Here is a 25,220-nt window from a genome sequence, read left to right on the forward strand (position 1 = left end):
ACGGTTATATGTAGTGTCGTGGCATTTGCGTACATGCAGATTTTCGCGGGACAGATCGCCGATAGCGACGCACATATTAAAAACCAACAACACGCGTATTTTTCAGTCAATATCTCAAGTTTCTGGCTTGTTTTCCAAATATAAACGCGCCTTGCCTCGGAGTGGAGGAAAAAAAACGAGCTGTCGGTAAAATCCCCAAAAAGCTGTACCGAAAAATATCGCCTGTAGCGTAAGTATAGGCGCGCAATGTTTACCCCGTCCTCTCCCGCATACAAGGCATCGCGAGCTTTGTAAGTCGACGCCACTGGAGCATCATCATCAAAGAAATGACACGCCGAGGTATATACACCTGCACGGACGGAAAACGGCTCCACGTCAGTCAACGCTTTAACTTACCTCTTCTTTCGTTTGCCTTTTTTCCTACAGTAGCACAGCAGTGGATGTTAATAAACGAAAGCTTAAACTATGTATATACCTGCACCGTATGACGAGGGATCTGTTTACTCGTATAGCGTCTTTCGCTTGTCGCTGACCGCGCACGATGTTACCAGACACGGTTTTCTCTCTACGTACGCGTAATCCGATTCCCACTGTATACTCGCATGCAAAAGTCGTGCACTAAACTTGTTTTCGCGAATTTAATATAGTTTTCGAGTTTGACTGGAACTCCTTTAGGAGGGGGCTAACTTTTATCGGACTTGTAGCAACGTAGCTTTTTTAAAGGAGCTTTTGTATCAAAATATCACTGGACAATTAATATTTAAAATATTTGTATTTTGTTGAAAGTGTAGTTACACAAAATATTATCGCACAACTTTACGGATTTTTTAACAAAAAATAAATCAAAAGAGACTTTTTCCCGCTATGAAGTATAAACTATAGAGTAATTTTGATTTTTTTTGGTGATTTTATAAGTACTAAATATCTACATAAATTTTATCGATATTAGTTGGAACTGAGTCACAAAAAGTTAAATTTTTATTTAAAAATCAGGAAACATGAATAACACTGTTTGATGAATCGTGAGCTATCATTACTTGATAATTTACTTTTGATCATAATTAAAATAACTGTAAAAAAAAAGAAGAAAAAAGTCAACTGATCATTTATTCAATGTAATATTACGTATTAGCAAAAAAATGGCAAAATTCATTTTGGTCAGATGAGTCTCGTGAATCAAGCTTTCGAGTGCTAAATTTTTTATGAATGAGGAAGTAAAGTGGGTATGTCTTCGGATGAGTTTTTGCAGACCCCCTGGCATTAATTATTTAACGAAAAAAGATACGAAACTGGCCAATTCAAAATGAATGAAAGAAAACCAGGATTTTACTTTGCGATAAAAATGGGAAAAGTATACGTCAACAAACAAAAAAAAATGTTAACAAAACAGCCCTTTCAAGATTCAATAATCGTGTAAAAACCACGAACGAGATCACTCCGTCGTACACAGTAGACACAAATATAGACCGCTCCAAAAATAGAAAAGCTTTTTACGAGGAAAAATCAATTATACACACTTTCCGATGTAATGAAAGTAGAGCCGATACTAATGCATCCGACTGACTCCCCGCTCGACGCCAACATGACTCCGACACTTTGCTCCCTTACAACACCCAATAACATCAACGTCGCGAGAAAAGAAAATTATGTAATAAAAAAAAATAAAAAAAAATGGCGCGCATACATTAAAAACCTCGACTAATTGTCGTTCAAGTGTTACAAATTTGGGGGATGAGCGCGAACGCGTCATAAAAAAATATGTGAAAAATAAATTGCTCAGCAAAGGGGTACTTCGATGTCATGTTGATGAAACGCATCGCTCAAGCTTTAAACGGCACTGTACGAAGGTATTTTGTATTGAATCGACTAAAGACATTGAGTTCTAATGTAACTATCGCGTTGAACACTTACTGCTTCACTCGCGGAAATATAACCGCTTGACTGCTTCGTTAACGTAACGGTGGCCTCTTGAAAAGCCGATTTTTCCCATCTCGAGTACATTCACGATTACTAATATTATAACTTATTTAAAAGCACACCAAAAAAAAAAAAAAAAAAAAAAAAACCGTGAATCCCAAAGGTGCCTCATTAGAAGGAAGGAAAAAAAAAAGCACAGCTTCGAACACTTGACAGCGGAGACCAGAGCAGTAATATCAGCTCGGGAAACCCTGCACTAACACACACACGCGCGCGCATCTTGAAAGCTCTGTGTCGAAAGCGAAAGTGCCGCAACGTTGGCACACCAGCACACATCACTTCCCTCCCATCTTCTCGAAGAAAAGCTCCCGAACTTGAATTAAAAAATAAAAAAAAAATAAAAAAATAATAATGTAAGGGAGAAACACACTTAAGGCCGTTTTACCCAGTGCACAGGTGTGTCGTGTCCTCGGTCGCTTCCTCGGCTCCTTTAATTCTTCCTCTTCCCCGTGGCCGACCAACGACAAAAAAGTCGAGGTCGCAAGCACAAAAAGCTCGCCAGCCCGTACGGCCGGTTATCACGGAGGATGTATCACGCGCGCCGAGGGAAAGCGCGGAGCCCCTCCTCTTCTGCCCTTTGCTTCGAGGGAAAAAAAAAGAGAGAGGGGGTTGGCATACACACACACGTGTGCGTCCGTATTGGCGGAGGAGGAGGAGGAGGGTAGCTTTCGCTTTCGCTTTCCCTTTCGATCGGGCGGCGCGCGTGTAGCGGCGCTCCCTCGCGACCCACACGGCAGGGAGAGGGAGGCTCGGCTGGTTACATGGCTGCTGGGTCGTATCGACCATGAAGATGCGCGGAGGAGCTGCTGCTGCTACTGTGAGCGTATATATTATAGTGGAGTAGTATAGAGGTGGTGTATACGTGTACCCGCGCAAGCGGAGTGAGGGAGGGCCTTGAGAGGGCGGCAGAAGGAGGAGGAGGAGGAGGAAACTACGCCACCGGGTCAGGGAGAAATAATCGAGCGTTGGAGGGAGGATGGGTGTCCTTTCGAGGGAGCTCTGGAGCTTTGATTGGGAGGGGGGAGGGGTAATAACGCCGGGGATCTGGCTGGCCCAGAGAATGGCTCTGCCGAGCGGAATTTCGACGGGTACTGCGAGTTAGGGGGACGGGGGATGTTTTATTGTCAAAGGAATGTATAGGTACACTTTTGGTACACAAATAAACGGAACAAGTTGTAATCGGGGGTTGCCATCTCTTTTATTGTCGAGATCAAGTACGACGAGTGCAGATGGAAAGCAGAGCCGAGAGAGGTGATAAATTGAATTTTCAAATTATTCCGCTCGGCTGCGTTGAGATCTTGCCGATGTGCTGGTATCGCTGCGAGCACGGTAGGAGATGTACGTAATATTTTACTTTATTTTTCGAGGGGTGGCTTCAGGCAAAGCTTTTGTTCTATGTACTTTGTATTACTACGATGATGACTGTGACTCGCAGATCGATGTCCTGTGTGTATGAAACTCTAATGCCACTGAACACGTACCACGTGTACACCCACTGAAGAAAAGTGTGGGTAAAAATTTAAACACTCGTACCTTGGTGTACCGCAATACTTTTCATCAGATATGAAGCTTTTCGTGTTTAGGGGAGGAGGAAGAGTATATAATTGTCTGTCTCGTTGGCATCGATTTATCCTCGCTGGCGTCAATCGCGCGGGTTTCGTCCCTTTAACAATCCCAAGCGAGACGCACCTGTTCTTACGAGTGTACACTCAAAATATTTAGCTTTTAAATTGAACGCTCGGTTTACCCTTAACGATGGAACGACAATTGCGTCTCTTGTTTTAAGAAGATTAAATTTTTTTTAAAAACAATTTTTTCTCTCGAAACAACGACTAACCATTTGTCATGTCCTTCCACACTCATAAAAATTATCTTGAGTCACGAAAACTAATAGTGTGGCTCATTAAATAGCCGGATACTTTAACCCGCCCTTTTTCCAAGTCAGGACGTAAAAGCTCGGGAATGTAATTTTCATTTGACGCGGGATTCAGAGGATCTCTCGCAAAAATACTAAGCTTCGTCTTAAACACAACATATATTTTTACCTACCAACGCGTAAACTCATTTAGTAATTTTTTTTTTTCTCGAGGATATTTTGGTAATAATCGATGGCTTGCTGTGTTTGTATCTTTTCCCTTGGGATAATGTTCTGATTGGCGATGGACGAAACTTGGCTTTTTGGTTGGGCATACAGAAAAAGAAGAACCCGTCGACTATCCTTCGCAGGGGTCTGCCGGTCTTTGGACCAACAGAATATAACCCAATAACCCATGTACCCGTGGTAGGCCTCAAAGTTTTGGGCATTCACTTTTTTCCAAAGGGGGCCCGTGAAAGTTTGCCTCGAGTGGATTAAATGTCTTTTTGATCTCGCACAAAAAATCGACAACTATGCCTAGCTAAATGTACACATGTATCCACAAATGTGCGAAGTCATTGTTAAAGAGTGCAACTGAGGGGTTCAGGCAAAGAAAAAAAAAAAAAAAAAAAAAAAAAAAAAAAAAAAAAGTAACATCATTTCTCGACTGCGTAACACCAGTGGCAGGGGCTTAATTTTCCATGTCACGGATGTCTCATTTTACAACCAGTACGGCTTGTTCTCCGTACGCGTGTTAGTCTCGAACTCGAGACGCGCACGTGGCAGTAACAGAGGGACGAGAAGAAAGAAAAAGTACGACGACGACGACGCTGAGGAGAAAAAAAAAAAGGAGAAAAACTCCTCTTACCTTAGTAAGTAGTTGACGCAGACGACGGAGAGCGGCTTCTGGAGTCTCGAGCAGTGGATGAGAGTCGCTTGGGTGACGACCCAGGCATAACCGCCCTGTTTGTTCAGGAAACGGTAGGCCATTGTCTCGCACTGTCCCTTGCTAAACACTGCAACACGAACGTGCGTAAATACGCGTGTTTTATTACCCTCATTGCTATTATTTTTCTTGTGTTATCTTACAAATAGTTGAAACAATATACTTGAAATTTTATGGCGAATTTTGTAAAATGACCAAAATCGTTGACGTTAAGTTTTTCAAGTGTTTCAGAAGCTGACCGGGTTAGTTTGGGCTTTTTTTGAGTTAAAAAAGATGTTATAGGATAAAAAAATCCGAATTGAGCTATCGTGCATTCCGAACGATGCACCTGTGAACGTTCCCCATGTAGTATTGTCTAAGGGAACCTTTGCACGAAAGACGCTTATACATCTGGGAAAAGAAGATTAGGATCAACGCTCCCTATACACTAAGGTAGTACAGGGAGAAAAAGTCATTTGGTTGGTATACGGGAAAGGAAGATAAAAACAATACGTTGAAAAGGTCAACGATCCTCAAGTACGCGAAAGCTCGTGAAACAAAAATTTTTTCCAGTCGTCCCACGGATGCGGAAAGCTTTTTAAAAAAGTATCATACGAAAGAGGAGATAAGCAAGATGTCTCGTTTGTCCACCTACGCGCAAACTCGGCTCTCCGATAAATTTTGCGAGTCCTCCCCACCAATACGACAACGGGCACGCGCGCGCGATAACACTTACACTGAGAACAAAAGGGGTTTTCTTGCGCGTTTTGGGAAATGACGTGGTTTTCGAAGAGGAAGCGATAAACTTCCGTGCAAAGTAAGCTTCGCGTTTTCAGATTTTTTGTACCTATAAAGATGGTGTGGGAGAAACGAAGGAGGAACTTTCGTAAATCTTGATTGCAACTTGCTAGACATGCTTTACGATTTAGTGAAAGTTTGACTTTTTAAAATTGATTTCGTTTTTTTTTTTTTTTTTTAACCATAGTAACTTTATTCAGAAATTGTTAGATTTTTTTATTGAAAACGAAAATGTGTCAATTTACGTGCTGATTGTATGTATTTTTTCTTTTATAGTAAACTTACGCGATTTAAAAGACTTGTCCAATGATACGTTGTCAAGAGCGTGATGAAACTCAAAAACTGATTGACCCATCAAATCATTGCTCTCCCAGCCAAGGAATTCAGCAAGTCTGGAATAAAATTTTTTTCGTTCAATAATAACCATGTGGGGTGGATGGTAGAGTCACGGACTAGGTATCGTATTAGTTTGACTGTATAATGTGGCTAAAATTATTATATACAATGATACATAAAACACGAATGAAAATTATTTACAATATGAAAAATTTAACATGGTTAATCTTATTAGTTCAGTTGAAAATTTGTTTACCTTGTATTGGTTGGCATAATGATATGAATAAATAAATAAATAAAAATTTGTCACGGTTAAAAAAAAATTGTATTTAATTTTTACAGGCGTTTTAGTGGTTGTAGATAAATCGACTAACTTGTCGTCGGCGTAAGTGAACTTCATGCTGAGATTATGTTGCGACAGGAATGTCGATTTGCCCATCGGTATTTCGATATTGCCCGGATGTGGCACGGGAGAGGCGACAACAACCAAGGAAGCTCCAGGTTCCTTTTCGTGACTCTCTTCCGAACTGTCGGACTCATCAGCGCCATTGCTATTTTCGTTATTACTATTGTCATCGCTTTTGCTGGTATTCGTTATTGCTTTAGTGCTTGGGTGTACGATGAGCCTACCCCTACAGTGAATGACCTGAAAGAACGTGAAACCAAATTTACACATTTTTATAAAAATATGAGTATATTTCTTACAGAGCTGCATGAGCAGATATTTTAATGTTACTGAAATATCATCAATACAATAAATTATCTGGCCTTTCATTATCTCATTTTTTTTTTTTTTTTCAATTGATATGTAAATAACTTTGCTTGTAGTCGTCAAAAATATCGCGTACAGTTTTTGATTGCAGATCAGCATGCAATAGTATTTAAGATGTGGTGGAAATGTTCGGAGCTGATTAAAGTAAACTTGTAACAAATGTTACATTTCATCTAAACACTTAACAACCAGCATTAGCGAAATTTCAATTGCATAATAAAATCATTTTGCTTTTCGTAAAGTCAATGTTGTGTTTTGTATTTTGTAAAACATGACTACAATTTATCCTAAGCCTCTTATTATTTTTATAATCACAAAAGCTGAGCTTTTTCTTTCTCGAACTATTAATTATATAGAATAAATTATAATCTAGTCTAGTATAGTACCAGATTATTCCTTGCATTACACATAAAGAATCGACAAATATTTTATATTTATAATTTAATTATTATACAAGCAGAAATGTGTAATTCTTCTAAACGTTCATTTTTTTAAGATAGGAAGGATAAAATTCATACTAACGAAAAATAAGTATTGAGAGTTCAGTGAAACTTTCGAAAATTATGTCCACACATCGTAAGACCAATGCATGAGTTCTTAATATTGTTTGAGCATTAATACTCTTTCAACACCCTACTGCAATTATTGTTGTGCTTGATTATTTTCTTAAAGTAATTAATTTTTTTTTTTAAATCACAGCACAATGTACTCAAGGGTTGCAGAAGAAAACGAATTTATTTTAAGCTTCCAATTGCTTTATGATTCAACAATTATTTTAGTAATTGTATAACCGGCATATACCTCTTTAATCTTTTTAATGACCTCTTTTGGTATTTACAAATATAATTCTTTTAATAACACCATTAAATTTTTTGCTTCCGTATTTTCTTAAGAATTAACATTAAACATGACGAAGCTGGATAGTAAAATTGAAATAAATTTTTTTAAAAATAGTAGAGTAGTACTTCAGTATCGCAAGCTGGCTAAGACGTATGCGTTACAGATGACTGAGCTTCAACCACTTCTCTGTGTACACACTTATATTCATTCACTGTGATTTAATCGAGTTCAAGTACTCGTAAAAACATCAGACTGAGATAGAATTCAAGCGTAAGCAAAGTCTGAATATCAAATATTCAAAAATACATGTCAAAGCGGCCGTTTTCATGATAAAGAAAAATTTAAATAAAAATTTTCAACTAATTCATAAACTCTGATATTTTTTGCGTTACGTCGACAACAGGCTGCAGTGAATTATTTTAGTTTATGAACAGTTGCTGAGTTATTTAAAAAATAAATGTTCACTCTATCGTAAAGTTTTATCACAAAACACAATTTCTTTTCATACAATTTGCATGTATAAAATGAGAAACAGCTTGTTTTTCAGTATAAAATCCGTGGAAGTTAAAGAGAACTGAAATTATTATTTTTTAATGAAATAAAATCGAGCAACAAGCCATGTATGAAATTTAAGCACTTTTTTTTTGACAAACAAAAATCTTAAAAATAGCTCACGAAAATGTCGCACCTTGTAGGACGCACTCTTGAGATTGACTTTGCGACCCTTGCTTGTGAGCGTGCACTTGAGCCGCAAGAAAATGTTGCAGGGATTGTGATGCTCGACAGCTTCGGATGTTTTGAGCGACAGCGATTCTCTGATTTCATCGTGGTCGCACGGATGGCTGTAATCGAAGACACTCTGGCCCATCAAATCCATCTGCATTGAAAAACAAAAAAAAAGAAAAAAACATTTATGATTATAAAATGAGTTGTATGTGGATGAAAATTGCATGTACGCCGCAGTTTTTTGTGTGAAATTCAAGTGTATTCTTGGATCAAACCGCAAGAATACCATGATAACGGATCATAAATTCAGACCTTGTTTTGATATAAATTATCTACAATTAAAATCAATTGACTAGAATCACTGGAAAGATATCTAGGTAATAAAAAATATATCAACAAAAACGAGATCAGTACTTTCCAATCATTACCGCGATAAATTAATATTTGTATGAAAAAAAAAAAAAAAAAAAAAAAAAAACGTATGATAGTCATAGATTAAGCTTTGGCAGGGAGGATTATAAACGTTGTATACCTGAGCGATACCGAGATAGTCTTTAACGTTCGGTGAAAGATAGACCATGTCGCCATTATTGTCCAGGACGAGCACGAAACCATCTAAGGCTTTGAGAAGGAGCTCGTCCACTTCTGGCTGGATTTCAAGCTTCGTCAGCAGCTTCGGAACTGCAATTAGATAAAAAAAGAATATATGTTTGTAGTCATTGGGTCGTAGAAATTACATTGTGTTCAATTAAGCTAGAGTCGCAAAAAAAAAAAAAACACTTTACTTCAAGTTAACTTTGGTTACAATAAATTATTCTATTGATAAAAAAAACTTGTGAAAAACAATTTTTAAATTCATAAGATAAAGTAGAAACCATTATTGTTTTGAACATTTTTGATGAAAATCAAACGAAAACGTCAAAAGACATTAAATGTTTCATTGATAAACACTTCTTGAAACTAAAAAAAATTATGAAAATAAGGCTTCCACGTTTATGAAGGTGTCATTAATCAGACAACTGCAAAAATATTACTTAAGAAGTTTAAAAAAAAGTCTTATAATTATCATCGAACGATTAATCGTAATATGCTGGATTCGAATCCATCGGTACAGAAAACACTGTTCAAGGTCTTTGCAATAAACACTCTTTGCGATACACTATAATTTTTGTTACAAACGAAAAAAACAACGTAAAAATGAATTTCGTTCATTCGCACCCTGAATTCAAAAAAGGAGATTAGTCATGTGCATTCAATAATTAGAAAAGTGAGAAGAATTAATGCGCAAAGACACATTGAAAAGTATTTTAAATTCATGTAATTTTTTTCCCCTGCAGAGAAAAAACATAGTGTTTGAAGTAGCGTGCTGCAGTTATTGGTAATAAAAGAAATTAAAAAATATCCTGAATATATACTGTCACATCTATATGTACAAACACTTTCATGACGTCAAACCTACCATTGTTTTCAATAAATGTAAATGTGGAAATACTCGAGGAAAAAGTTTTTGCAAAGCACCAAAAAAATTTTTATTCGTGATATTAAGCATCCATCATATACTATTGGGATTTTACAGAAATTTTTCACACAGGTTTTTAAGCAAAAAAAGCATTATGAAAATAGTAGTATTAGTCATGGTGATCGAGAAGAGAATAAAGAAGACAACTGGGAATTCTAGGGAACAGTATCATAAAACGACGTAGTGATTTAACAATGGACCAAACACAAAAGAAAGTATTTTTTTTACCAATCAGATGCCAAGCCTTAACTGAGAACAACTATTTGTTTAAGTAACTGTAATAAAAAGTTACTAGATGACAATAAATGTCGTATAAATATTTTGTTTCATGTTATGGACAAGAAGAAAGAAAATTAATTAAAATATTATTTATTATTCACTCTTTGCACACAAAGTTATATTAAATATGGGATTTTATTTAATATTGATAATAAAAATAAATCAACAAAATTCTAATTAGTTATATATAATTAAAATTTTTTTTAAATATGTATAATTTTGTACTCTATCATGATTACTAACATTTTTTAATGTTTAATGTATTGAACATAGTAAAATCCATGTTAAATTTTCGAATAGTAAGTAGTAAGAATTACAATTATTATAAACAATTACTTTCAATTATGATTGTATTTTATATGAAATCTTAGGAAAATAGTATGGATCCTTTCATGATTTTAACACATGTTCTTGTATTAACAAATTATTTTAACTACTATCATTTGGTGGGCGAATTATTATTGGGGTGAGTTGGTTTTATACTGACGTTTCTAACGCATTTTTAAGCATCCAGAGTATCTTCAAAATTATTTGTTCAAGTCACCAATAAACAACATGAATCATTGTTGTTGACGTTGTTGGTTTTGTAGTTCAAGATTTTTTCCAATGAATACTCTAAAGAAATTTTCGGAGCTAAACATTCTTATAACTGCAGTAGGGCCGCATAGTGACATTAAGTAATTAGTAATGCAAACCAAGTCATCGACGTATGAGTCTGAGACAATAAAAAAAAAAAAGGTTTGCTTTTGCACGGACAGCGCACCTTATACATGTTAAAAATTCATACACAAGAGTGTCCACGTTTTATAGCTATTGCATTTACATGTTCGGCACGTGCTTGATGGTGCAAGTTCCTGTTTTTTCTCCTCACGACGTGGGGACTCCTTAAATGTAACTGGTTGCTGACGCCAATCCATTAATAAGAACCTTTTTTTAAATTATCATTATTATTATACATGTATGCATGTGAAAAAAGTGAGATTGAACTAGAGAATTTAAATGCCAAAATCAGCAAAAGATTCTTTCGTTGTTAAATATATTTGAATGATAATAATAAATTATAACGGTTATAATAATAATGTAATAATAGTGAAACATTTTTTTATTGGTATTCCTGAGGTAAATGCTTTGCGTAAAAATTTAACCTTCCATCCGTTTTATGATTAAATGATCACAAGTTAGCGATTGATAATAGAATGTTGAAAAGAAAAAGAAAAAAAAGATTGATGGTTAAACAAAGTCATGTGTACTATTTTATACATGTAGGTATAATCTGCATGATAAATTATTAGACTCAATTTCTCAGTCTCCTTTGGACTTTTAAATTCATCTTCTTATCTTGTCACGTCTCGATTATAATTTTTCGCTGAGTTTAACTATATCGTCAAGAATGACCATCAATGTTGCATTAATGTATATCTTTGATTGAGAGCATGCAAAAAATAGCATCAGCATCAATGTGTCACGGCACCATAAATCCCGTAACTGGCACATTCTAATTTCACGCACTTTACCGTCGTCGTCGTCGTCGTTACCCGAGCCTCTTCCAATCGAGTAAATTGATATCATGCGATGACATGGTACGTGCATACATGCATACCATACTCATATAATAAAGTTCAGTTATATTTATTAGCAGTTGTTGTCGTGCACATATTGGGGGAATGATTGTTTTTTCTCTCTGTCTCACTCTTTTGCAGCGGTCACTGTAAGTGTAATGTATACGTATATGTATGCGTCAGTTCAATGCCATAGCCACCACGCAGTGCACGCAGCACGTATGCATTCATTCAGTGTATACATGTAAAAATCTACGAAAAACCATGAGGTAGAGCAAACTGAAATTGGAAACGGGTTATTCGGTATGGTACACCATTGATTGTTTTTGTTGCTGATTGCCATTTTTTTCAGCTCAGTGTAAGCAATCTAGTTTGCCCAGAACCACCTACTTATTTTAATGTTGAAAAAAAAAAAACTCTTCTCGGAGTATAACTATAACAAAATTCGGATTTTCCATAAGAACTTTTTTTTTTCTATAACAACACGGAAGTGTAGGATAATAGGAGCAAACGAAAACGTGCTAGGTGAGTACAAAAGGTCAAGTACAAGTGCGTGATTTTTTGATGAGGACTGTTTGAAAGAGGGACCAACGAGACACCGAATTAATTAAGATCGAGGTCAACACAAGAAATATTGTATCAAATAGTTACAATAGGGGTTACTGCGCGTAATCATAGTAACAATATATGTAATAGAGTGATCACGTATGCCACGCGTCAGTTACTGACTACCTATTTTATAAATGAAATGTGGCTTTCGCTTGTACACAAATACATTAGAGGACTTTAGAGATTCAGGGACTCTCATGACTACACTATTTTTCAATTGTAAGATATGCAAGCAATTTCATACAATGAGAATCATAGATGAGATCGAACGAAACCCTGTATCCTACTCTGATAGCGATTAAGGTGCGGGTATACACGGTAGGGTGTAGCATTATGTGTGCGCGATGTATGTACACACGCCAACTCACCGGAATCCATGAGAGTGCGAGTCTTGAGGTAAGCGATGGCCAACCTCATGATGCTAGCCTTGTCGAGGTGGGCGGTTTCGCACGTCGAGACCGGAAGCATAGCTGCAAGCTCCATGAAGATGTCCGTCTCGCGACTGCGACGGCATCGAGCCGCGTCGCGCGACTTCTCCTTGCGTTTCTCATTACTCCTGTAACACACGATAAACAAGACATAATGAAATAATAATGATAATGCATTTTATTATTCAATTTATTAATTTGTATTTTTTTTTTTTTTTTTACTTCAGCGCTCTGGAAAAATAAAAATAGTCAGCGAGAATGGTCTAGAGTTTGGAGATCAGATGAAGTGCGTCACGAAAAATGTACTTGATTGACAAAGTGATACTACATTTGCGCGCTCACGGGGAAGTATGAAAAATGAACAGGTCCAAGTGCACGCTCATTTATATTGATAAGTATATGAAAGTTCACTTGGTCGAATAAAGAGCACGACAAGGTTAATGTTGTGCATGCGCGCACGCTTAGTCTCGAACGGTTGTACCAATTGTTGAAATTTGGTGAGATAGCTAAGGCGTTGACACGAGAGCAAAGGAAAATAATAATAATAACAACTACAGCAATGGTGCATTCTTTTCTGTAACAATTTTTATAGAGACATGCAACTGTGGTGAGATTAAGATACATATCTCCCTATGTCTTTGCTTTTGCAATGAATAACTAAAAAGTTTTTATCACCCATGCATTGACATTAGAACATTTATAAGTTCAAAAAATTAAGAATAAAAAAACATATCATAAGCAGAGGGGTAATCGATACTCCTGACGAACCTAATCACCAAAAACCCCGGGACAATAGGTAAGGGGACTGCTTCGAACGAATGACATTTTTCATTGATTTTCTGTACGTGATTCTAATATCATTTTTATAAATTTCCGAAGCTGCCTTACTCAAGAGTATTTATCATCTTCAGGATTGGAGTGATCAATCAAGATTAGTAGTTATTTTTGTTCGAATAAAGAGGTGTAATTACACTTGAATTGATTCATCTCGATACCTGCAACACTAAACGTAAGAGCAATTCGATCAATACTAAACATCTCGAAGTGAAATACAAAAGTACGGAAGATTTCTTGCCACAAGATACGAAAATCAGAGCACACGTCACAGTGTAATCGAGTGCAGGCACAACGCGTACATTGTCAGATTACCGAAACAGTCTCGGAGCACTCGGTTAACAACCTGACGCGCAAGCGTATAGAGAGTATAGGTACGAAAGAGGGCCCACGCACAGGTAGTCGTCGTCGGCTGTACAATAGCCATGGAGTAGCTCCTGGGCACAGGGCAGCACGTGCCAGGAATCAATGGGGCGCTGCGACTCGTACAGAGGACAGTAGCTCGTAGCCGGACAGGCCATCCACCTGGTGTCCGTGCAGTAGGCCAATGCAGCCTCCTCGACGTACGTGGGCGATGGTCCAGGTGGACGTCGCGGGTACCCATTGACCTTGTAAGGGCGTGGTTTTTGGGTGCATTCCCGGACCGATGGCTGGCCCGCCGTGGAGAAGACACCGGCGAGGTCCTCGACGTCAACTGGCCCGGATACCTGGCTGCCACCACACCTGACACCGGGGACAGTTGGCTCGAAGCAGGAAGCAAGCGTCTCCAGGACGGGGCGCGAGCAGAAATATGACCCTGGCTGTTGGATTGGGCAAACACCAGTGGCGGCGTGGCATTGCTCCTCCGGGGTCACCATCGTCCGAGTTTGCCGAAGCCAGGGTGAGCACTAAATTGGATGCCATACGAAAAATCGGCTACAGATTTCGAGCTTTGATCGATGGTCTATTTGTCCGTATATCGAGGGAGATCGTTATCGAGAGCGCAAAGAGCGATAAGATGCGTCGAACTCGTGAGGGGTTTGTGGATGGACGTCTGTGAATTTTTTAAAGAATGTTTTGTTTGTTGAGGAAGGAGTGCGAGATATTTTGGTAGTCGTTTTACCGACGGTAGGTCGAATCATCACCTGTAACGGGTGTATATTACAGGTGGTTCGTGTGATTCACTGCAGTCGAGAAACGCTTTTCTACATTCGTTTGAGTTTTGACAACTTTTCAACAGCTGGCGCCGAGCTGTTCTATTGTGAAATATTGATATCACAACTTAAGAATTTGTAGAGATCAACGACACTTATTGCATAGTATGAATCGATTGCCGTGAAATAAAAAGTTGATAAAACTTTTGTGAACAGATAACTGAAAACTTAAGAACTCAAAGCAAATTTATTGAGCCTACGCGTTTATGAAATAATTATTAAAATGTGAATAAGCACTCAATGAACAATCATACCAAGCTGTTGCCGATGGTTTAATCAGCTTTACTCATAAAAACAACATTTTTTGGAAAAACAGATGCAGAATGGCTACTCGGATTAAAAAGTCATATAGATTTAGCTCGATTGCGAATAACAACAGCCTTCTTGCATGTATTGTTTTTTTTTTTTTTTATATTAAAATATGTTTACTTAGTTTTTAGTCAGTGAAATAGTTCGTAAGAGATCAATTTAGTTATTTTTCAAATGCTCATCATTCACTGGTTGCTGTGAGAATCAGAGAAATGTCTTTTATAAACAAACTGAGTAAGTATTAGAGAGATTTACAGTAAACAAGACTATTGTATCTTTAGTCATAATGTGGTATCATATTCATCGTGACAATGAAAAATACAAAGCAATCGATGAAAAACGTAACAATGAATGTGAACTTGTTTTTCAAATAAATTACTATGTATGCAAGTTGAAAAACTACTTCTTTCAGGAATAATCATGAATCAACGTTTTTAAAAATATTTGAGTAATTTAAATCAAACATACACTTATAATAGTAATCAAGAATTATCGAGTATTCATATAATATATACAAAAAATTATGTAAAAAACAAAGAGTAATGTGTCGCCATCGTAAGAAAATAAATAATACGCTGCAACCAAGAGAAAAAACGAAAAGTTGAAATCTTTGTTTACGAAATCGTCATCATTTTTTTCCAAATAAGTATTTGTACCTGTAGCATTGACGAATTAAAAATTTTAATTACTTTTTTTTTTTTATAAAAATGCTCTAAAAATATCAATAAAATACTTTTGTATAACTTATTACGGTATCACTTCTATGAATTACCTTACGGGACAAAATACCTTTACAATAAAGTAAAATAGAAGATTCTTGTCTTGTTTTCATATAGGTACCGCTATTACAATTTGGTTGTTAGGTTTAGCTTCATAATTTTATTAAGTTATAACATATGTCTTTTACCGGCTGAAAATTAAAATAGAAACTTCATTAGATGCGACAAAAATCCTTCCCCTCAATATTCAGTTGCCATGCATTGAATTTATGAAGCACGTGTGATAAAATAAACTCGCCATACGTGAAAATAAAAATTAAGGAGTACAAGCTATACATATATACACGCTCCTTACAGCATTATAAATCTAGTCACTTATTAAATAAAAATGGCTCCTGACAATAGCACCTGTTCATCACGGTGTTTTAGAAAAAGAGAGAAGACAAAGAAGTTACTCGTTGATAAGATATCAGCGGAAAGGTATTTTCTTTATAATTAAAAGCATCAGCTCCTCGATGATTGATTACTTGAGAACTCTGTAGCATTTAGTATTTTTTACCTATATAAAAATAAGGAATTTTTTTTTTTTTAGATAATTTCAACATAACGTTATACTGATGGGTAATGCCCTCTTTAAAAATTGTAGCTCTATTTTTCTAACAGATTTTTTCATCCGTGTTTAACAGCACATGGTGTATCCGGGTGTATCATTTCTAAAAAAAAATTCAGAATACATGTACGTGCTCTTTCGGTATTGCACATTAGCGGATAGCTTATCGCTGAATATATTTTTAACGCTTGGGTTTTTTGGATAATGACTTTCATTTGTTCTAATACAGCTCACATCTAAAATGTCGAATTAAAGTGCAAAATATGTTTTGAACGGAGTTGTAATTTAAAAAATGTTTACAGGAAGCTTCGCTGGTTGATAACAGATTTTATGACAAGTATGCGTTAGTTCTTTCATATCTCAGCTTAACTCATCATTATTTTTCTCATAGTTCAAAATAACTGAATAGTTTCATAATGCATATTTATCGTATTACGAAGACACGTGTATATTTCTATTTTTGCCTCTCTACTCTATGCTGGGGCTCTTTTGATAGTAGAAATTCATTATTTTTATGTTTTCTACTTAAAGCGTAAAAAATAAATTTCCACTGATTTACTACTCAGGATACGTTTGAAAAGTCAAAAATTCCGGTGCAACAAAGAAAAATCTTTCAAACAGTTGAAACGTATACCTACATACACTTGCGCACACGCGTTTGTGTGTGTACATATTATACGCATGACATGTATCCATATTTATGCGGTCTCCAAACTCCAAACCAATCGTGAAGAAAAAGAGATGAGGCTTTATGTGTTTTTTGACCTTAGCAGCTACGTGGTTTGCAGCTAAGTGCCATTTCGAATGCACCATCTTATTTTATCTATCAACGTTACGAACTTTGATGTTCTGTTATAGTAATATACGCAAAATTTCAAGGGATTTAAAGCATTTCATTGAGTTATAAAAATTGCATAGATCACATCAATAAGTATTTTTGGCAGTAATTATATCATGAGATAAGGAAATTCATACAAGAAGTTGACCACTTTGATGTATTTCGAGTGCAAGATGACTACATGGTAATAACCCTCTCGACTTGAGTATCTCGTTATCTCGTCCATCATAAAAATCATTGTGTTGTTTAGTAATAAATAACTATTTCAACTATTTAAAATATTTTGACTTATACGCTTCTAGATTTTTGCTATCATGTAGTTGAATTATTTCGGTGTTATTAGAAAAAAACAAAAATTATTTTAGAATACTTTTTTTATTTTAATCATCAAAGAAAAAGACAAAACTTCCAATTAAGCTCATTTGAGTCTTGATCTTCGTCAAAGAATTACTAAATCGATTAACAAACATTTATTACTATCAATGTACCCCATATTTCACAATTTCTATCCATTTTCTTTTATGATATCATTCCTCGAACGTGCAAGAGCGCTCGTTTTGACTTTCAACTATGCACGGAGCTACGAAGTATTCTGGGGATGGAAATTATGATAGAGCATATCTACCATTTTATTTGAATGACGACGTTACATATTAAACGTTGGAGCGTTTATATATATTGGCGGTATTTTTCAAATGCTGTAGCAAAATTCGATCGATCGATTTTTTTCAACAATTCATGATTCTTTTTTTTCAAAAGTATAGGAGTCTCAATAAAGGATGATCAGTATTAAATAAAGTACATTTTACTCGATAACTAAATAATTAAGATTAACTGCATGAAAAAACATAAGATGTACTGAATCACCTGAGGGGCTTTAAAATTTGTTATTCCAGTGTCCCCAGTAACCGCACTATTACATACAACAATTCGTTTGGATTTCCATGACGTAAGTGACGCGCATATATATGTATCGTTATTTTTCTTCACTTATTCGCAAAATCACATTCAGCCTTTTAAAAAGATTCACAACAGGAAAACCTGCGTATTCTTTACTTCATCCGGTCCATTCGTTTCGTGCAAAATATTGGCATTTTCTTGGATAACAACCTGGTTAAAAAACAATGGTTCTACAAGGCAAAACAGATACGCCCATATTAAAAAAAAAAAAAAAAAAAACAGCAGACGATAAAAAAAACACTCAGTTTTGAGAGATCGTTAATTCTCGCGTGCGGTTAATAAGAACGAGCCATGACGGTAATGAAGGCCACGTGCGCCGTTTCCTATTCTTTTTATATTAATATGTATACCTACTCTATAAGACATAACAGGAGCAACTTACAAACACTGCTCCATTATCCGGATATTTTTTCCGATTCTTCCTAAAATGCGAAATGAGGGTAAGAACAGAGTTGTAATGAATAATGACCCTTATAATTATTATAACAGAGGTAGTAAAAAGTAGCAGAAGCAAACCGTTAAATTGAGTGTTACACTAGAAAACTCTGATAAAAAAATAAAAATTACAAACAAAAAATTTCAATGTACGTAATACTAGACATTTTCAGCACGTTTTTACTATTAAAGTACTATTAATTTTTTTAATTTTTTTATTGCACATAAATTTCCCATAAATTTTTTTTTTTTATCAATACTACCAATCAACGTACTCAAATAAATTTCTACTTGAACATAATATATTTATGTTAATCAAAAGTATGAAAAGAAAAACTAATGACATACATTTTTTCAAGTACACTATGCACGAGTTTAGATGATTCGTAAGGTGGTGATGGGAAAATGAGTAGGTATGCTTATTAATTTTGGCTTGGATTAAATATGGCAAAATACTTTTGATTTGATTGACTGCTAAATTCATCCAAACCGTAAAGCACGAACTAATTTTTCCATTACCTTGAAGATCATCACTAGTTCTCTTTATATTTATTCATTACATTGAGTAAATTCATTTTTTTTTCAAATTATATATTTCAAACACTTTGTCTGCCAAACAAATCTCATAATCAGTATTAATGATTTCCACGACGAATAAGAATGAGTTTGTCACATTACAATAGGCATTCTACCATAAAAAGTAAAGTTAAGGTGGTAGCAGACTTAACATTTTTTATTTGAGAAGGATTAGTTTTAATTTGAGGTTTAGGGATTGACGAGAGGAAGTGATCACAACTCATAACTTTGGAGATAAGACAACCATTAATTCTGATACTTGAAACAAAATATAAGATGGAAATTTCAATGTATTAATTTATTGTAATCAATATGGATTGGGATAGTAATTTGGCAAATTTAAAAACACATTAATCTTCAATGATAAACTGTAGAGCCGTTACGTGTAATTTAATGCAGTAAAGTAATACAATAATCGTAAAATTTATTCAGATGATGAGATAAATTTTATATTTTCAATTCAATTAGTCGTACAAATCAAAGTTAAGTTCCGTAAGACAAAATAAATTCTAAAATTTTTTTTAAAATTTGTCGTTGATGGTTTAAAAATAAAATATTATTCAATAAAGCGCGAGTGTTAAGAAGTAGGATATAGATGAATACGATTATTACCAATGAATGATGTGTAATTAAAAAATTAATTATTTCATCAAATTTCTTTCTTCTACATCAAAGTTATTTTTAGAAATGAAATAGAACATAAGTAAATTCCAATTAAAGATGATAACATGTACAGTCCGTAGCGGAAAAAATTTGTGAAGTAAAACTTACAGCTCGAAAAAATTTCCGTGGCCTTTTCAAAGCTGTACGAATAAAAGCAAGAGAAGCGAGGATGAGACACAGGAAAATAAAAAGAGAAAGAGAATCTCGAGAGAAAGCGACTGAATGTCAATTCAAGTTTTTTCGGACGCACACTGGAATATTCTTCTTGTCGAGTCAAATATTAGGAATTCCGAGTACAAAACGTAAAATTTAACCATACTGGATAACCCGAGAAACCCCTACCCTGTTGTGTATGAGTTATCCTTCCATGGAAATTGCTGCTAATGCAGTTTGGAAAAAAATCTTGAGCTCATTATTTTTGAGTCGTTATCAACTAACGTTATTACGGAAAATCTTGATGTGAATGCCTTTCCATTTGTTCTTGATTAAATAATAGGTAAAAAAAAGTATAATTTATTTTAGGCGTGTACAAGAGATCTGGATCAGTGCATGTATTTTTTCTTGTGGCTCTCCCTCTCACTTTTGCAGGCTCTTGAATATGATAATGATAATCATTCCTCTGTTCATTGAAATTCTCGGGAAAAAAACAAAACAAAGGGCGCAAAGACGTATTTTCCTCTTTTACTCTTTCGCTTTTATATTTACAACACTCATACCGTTGAGCTGTCATTCCAATGATTAATTTGAAATAAGGACTATAATGTATCTGTTTTTGCTCCAAACCTCAAAAAGAGATATCAAGAAGATATGTACATCGCGAATTCGTCCCATAGTTTGCACTAATAATGCAACACAATCTCTACTAGCTAAATTGCAAACTTATGTGTAAAAAACATTTGCAGAAGATTACAATGGGTCTTTGAACTGTGCATTGAAGAAAACTGAATCAGTTGAAGGGCGAAGGGTGGCTTTTGCAATATAGGCAATACTACTATATGAGACAATGGACAAAAGGACCGGGATTTCGACGAGGGCATTTAAATTTAGAGCCTGTATATACAACGAGCAGCGAATGGATTAACTTATATGCATGCATCAAAGAGCAGTGCACCACACAGATAGAAAGAGACACAAGGGGCCTCTCGCAGAGAGTCTGACACGCACGCACATACTTTTGCACACACCAAAGTAACGTGAACCATCGGAGAACGAAGAAAAGTTGATTGTTGAATAAGAGGAAAATAATAAATGCCGATATGCATATTTTACCTTCTTTTTTCCCTCATGATTAATTAACGACGGAATTTTGTCGGCTCCTGCAATCTCGAGTATTGAGAAATCGAATCTCCTGAGTTCTTTCTTGTCTCGCACTCAGTTATTGTCACAGATAATGCATGCAATGTTACAGACGCGTACACTCACACCCCAAACTGTCTCTTGAAGCAATTTTTATTTTATATCTGCACGCACGCGCGCGTGTGTATTCGGTGAATTAATTGTTAGAACAACAAACAGTTGAATAAATATGGAAAAACTCCAGTAGATTGTACTATCATACTCTTGCACAAAACGTTGCTCCAAAAAGTCATGAGAGATCACTTTGCGGTGTGTATATATATATAGCAATAGTAGAGTCAAGTCGGGGATACACACAGTATAAGTGCTCGTTTACCAAAAATGTATGTATGTATATATAATGTTTATATACTTGTGTATTATGAATAACACGCATATATACAATCGAAGTGAGGTTAGAAAAAGTGTAGAAAAAATATCTCCGTTTTTCTGCGGCTACGAGCGATCACGGCGCTAGACTCACGAGGTTCTCTCGTCGATGTCCTCGTCGCGGTTCGCGTAAGCTACCGAAACGCACACAAATAAAGACACCAGATGCTGAATTTTCCCCTATTGCAGCTTATTGGCAAACTCGCGTTTAAAACTTCACTTTGTACGACTCCTCGATTCTTTCAGCTTATTTTCATATTTCGCATGGCTGTCATTGACAGCGGGCGCGAAGGCATATTGTTGAAAACTGAGATTTAGACTATATGCGATGCGTGCGATATTGTGATGATATCGACGTTCGATGGTTCGTCCAACGAGGGCAGCGCAGCAGCGGGGATTCTGTCGCACGACTGTGCTGCTGCTTGTAAACAACAAAGTGAACAGAAATTTGCTGCAACTATATTTATGCGCGTTTGGATGCGAGTAAGCAACGGTTGGTAAGAGAGAGAACGACGATTTCAATCGTTAACATATGTTAACTCATGGTTACCGCCGTACATCATAATAATTATACGCTTTATAAATTTTAATCTACATTCTGCATCGAAATTGTCAAAAAGAGAAAATAAACTTGGTAAGTAAGTATTAACTATTTGCTTTTTTTTTTTCATTAAGATTCGGACCAATGAGTTTCTTTCATATATAATATGAGCTTGGTTTTTAGCTGATTTCATGAAAAACAGAAGAAAATTCGTCACCATTTAAATAACAAGCTATTTGATGTATCCATTATATAAATATGTATGCCTTGAAAAGTATAAAAAATTACCTACTCCATACAAAGATGATATACCTGCACCTTCATTTAATTAGTCGTCTAGTGTCTACCAGTACTGAAATATAAAAAAAAATAATAATAAATAAATAAAAAAATGGCTCTCGCAATGAGCTAATTGAATTAAAACTTATGTGATTGACAATAATTTAAATTTTGTCGATTCACTCATAAAATCAATAATTATACATATACATCGGCTTATGTCCCGAGTAGCGGTCATGTGATAATAACTCTGTGCGGGAAATTTTTTTATTTTGATGGTTGAGATGATTAACGTACGTATTTTCGATGAGCGGAAAGTAAAACAGAATTCATATTTTAATGGTCAATATTTGTTTAATTTATTTATTTATTTGTTTCATGCACACGAATTTTTATTGGAAAAAAATTGACCATAAAAAAATTTATTTTTTTTGCTTTTCATTAATAAAAAATGGATAGAATAATCAAAAAATTATAATGGTAAGTTTTGAAGGTGTTTTAGAGTGTGTGCACTAAACTGCATAATGACCTTAGGGTATTCCTCTAATTCTAGCTGTAAATAAATGAATAAAGTTTTTTTCAATCAATATTGTCGTGACAACTATAAACTACGCCATCAAAATTTTATACTGCACTTCTTCTCAAAAATTTTATTTCACAATAAAATATATTGCGCAACGCATCGATGCATATTCAGATTCTGCCTTATGATGAACCCTACGTGTGTACAGCCATACTTTATCAAAATGCATTTTTTTATCAAAAAAAAAAAAAAAAAAAAAAAAACTCAAGTATACAGTTACCAGCTGATTGATTAAGCGTCGGACTTTGGACTTTCGAGGGAAAAGAGCCAGTGCAGCTGCAAACAATTTTGCCGCATATTTATATAAATATATGTTCTTCTGGTGCTACTTCAGTTGGAACTTGGCTCTTGAGAATTTCACATCTCCTCGCAGCTTCGCAAAACATATACAGGATCTCATCGTTTTATTCGCTTATTTTTTGGTAAAAAATTTGGGCCTCAGCAAGTGACCATGCCACTTTGTAAGTAATTACAATTTCACTTTTTTTTTTTCTTCTAATCTACATTGAAAATTGAATTGCTATTGTGTGAAGGAATTGAAACATACATTTAGGTACTTAGTGATGTTAAATAAATCTGGCAACGAGAACTATTATATCAATAGTTTTTATTGTAATAATCAATGTTATTTATATTTCCGTCAACTTAAATTAAAAACAGTTTAGACGTAATTCAGAATTTTGTTTTTGAAGATGTGAGACATCCGAAAAAGCGCTTTTTTGTTTTTTTTTTAATCCAAACCATTCGGGTGCAATACCAGCTTATCTACAAGTACAGAAAAATCGGCAGGCGATTCAATTGAAATTAATGAGCATCATTGTTTATTTTATTTGTTTCCAAAAGCAAAATTTTGATCTAATACAGGATTGAAGTATAATTTATAGTGTGTGATTGCACAATATTAGGTATAGGTAAAGTGGAAAAAGATGCTTAGTCGATTTCGAGATTTAAAAAAGTTGTGATCTGGGTTTGTATTAAAAATTTACTCTATTCGGGTGGTTGAATTTAAAAAACAAACTTTTATTTCATATAAAGACTATTTAAATAGTGTTTTAAGATGCTCTGAAGGGATGAAAAAAAGTCTTTGAACGCCAATTGTTCAAGTGACGAATGTAAATGGTATACTTATTCAGCGTAAGGGTCAGACCAAAAACCACCGACTCTGCACAATATATTATGTTCATTGGTAATATTGCACAACGTAAAAATTAACGTAATTTAATCCCTTCAACTTCCGATTACCTACAAATAAAACGATTTCAATAAAAAGTCACGATCGACCGGCAGTCAGGAAGTAACGGAACCGTATATATATATACGTCTCGATGCACATATAGTTTCGCAGTGACCCATCCCAGTCTGATGAATCTAAAAATACAAATAAAATCTTTAACCGGCGTACTTAAACAAAATTTTCATAAACGTTGCTGCAGTCTTTCTAACAAGTATCACATTTCAGGTATGCTTGTGCAAAATATTCAACATGAGCATATACGAAAGGAAATCCAAACAATAATTATTGGTGCACTTATTTTATTAAGCAGCTCGCGTCCCATGTAAGATACTCGTGAGTTGTTATTTCATGGTCAGGGCACTCATGGTAAAAATAACAAGGAGCAAGTTATATTTTTATTTTACGGCTGATTTTTTGAGCATAAATATGTTTAACGATAACCTTTCGCGGAATGATTAACTTTGACCTGTCGAACTTTCCCTTATTTTTAATGCAGTAACTCTGATAAAGGTGGTATCGTGCATGTGATGTAAATTAAATTTATTGTTGTCTTTGGGGAATGTCGTAAAGTATTGCGTGTCGAAACTGAGTCTCGTATCATTTATTTCATTTCAACTGTGTTTTCTGTCAAATTATTGACGAAACCAAATGAATCAAATAAGCTCTACTTTGTAAATACGATGTATGGGCCTTCAAATAACTGTAATTTAAAAATAACTAAATAAATAAAGTGTATATATACGTACAATACTGCACATACATTGTAACAAAAGTTTGTTAATTTAGCACACGTCTAAAGACAGATTACATATTTATATCAATAATTTGTGATAATTTTAATTCATGTTTGGAATTGTTTTAACTTTATTTAAAATTCTACAATATTTTTAACATTTATACCATGAGTTAAAAATTAATTTTTTTTACTCAAAACTTATGGTGTGTATTGATTTTATTTACAGGAATCACATAATTTAGCGATGATATCAATGTGTTTGAATTTTTTAAAATATTTTAAAATTTAGAGTTCATTTATTGAATATCCAGCTGAGTTTTAAATTAAATCCATGAATCTGAATAATAGATAATTAATGAATG

At 35.0% G+C, this 25,220-nt stretch overlaps 1 protein-coding gene across 1 annotated transcript in view; it reads right to left on the reverse strand.

Moving 5' to 3' along the window:
- Positions 1 to 21,830, reverse strand: part of sima (HIF-1 transcription factor component sima) — a 43,150-nt gene extending 21,320 nt beyond the window's left edge. The window contains exons 1-7 of the mRNA XM_089591673.1: positions 21,030 to 21,830; positions 12,564 to 12,751; positions 8,762 to 8,910; positions 8,192 to 8,380; positions 6,266 to 6,537; positions 5,841 to 5,947; positions 4,701 to 4,848 (exon numbers count right to left, since the gene is read on the reverse strand). Of these exons, the coding sequence (XP_089447799.1) occupies positions 4,701 to 4,848; positions 5,841 to 5,947; positions 6,266 to 6,537; positions 8,192 to 8,380; positions 8,762 to 8,910; positions 12,564 to 12,751; positions 21,030 to 21,046 (1,070 nt within the window). The 5' untranslated portion in view covers positions 21,047 to 21,830. The remainder of the gene's footprint in view (positions 1 to 4,700; positions 4,849 to 5,840; positions 5,948 to 6,265; positions 6,538 to 8,191; positions 8,381 to 8,761; positions 8,911 to 12,563; positions 12,752 to 21,029) is intronic.
- Positions 21,831 to 25,220: the final 3,390 nt, after the last annotated feature.

Source organism: Copidosoma floridanum, unplaced genomic scaffold (genome assembly GCF_036245765.1).
Source record: "Copidosoma floridanum isolate Cflo_tuat_1 unplaced genomic scaffold, Cflo_Japanese_pri ptg000013l, whole genome shotgun sequence".
NCBI classification, from domain to species: Eukaryota; Metazoa; Arthropoda; class Insecta; order Hymenoptera; family Encyrtidae; genus Copidosoma; species Copidosoma floridanum.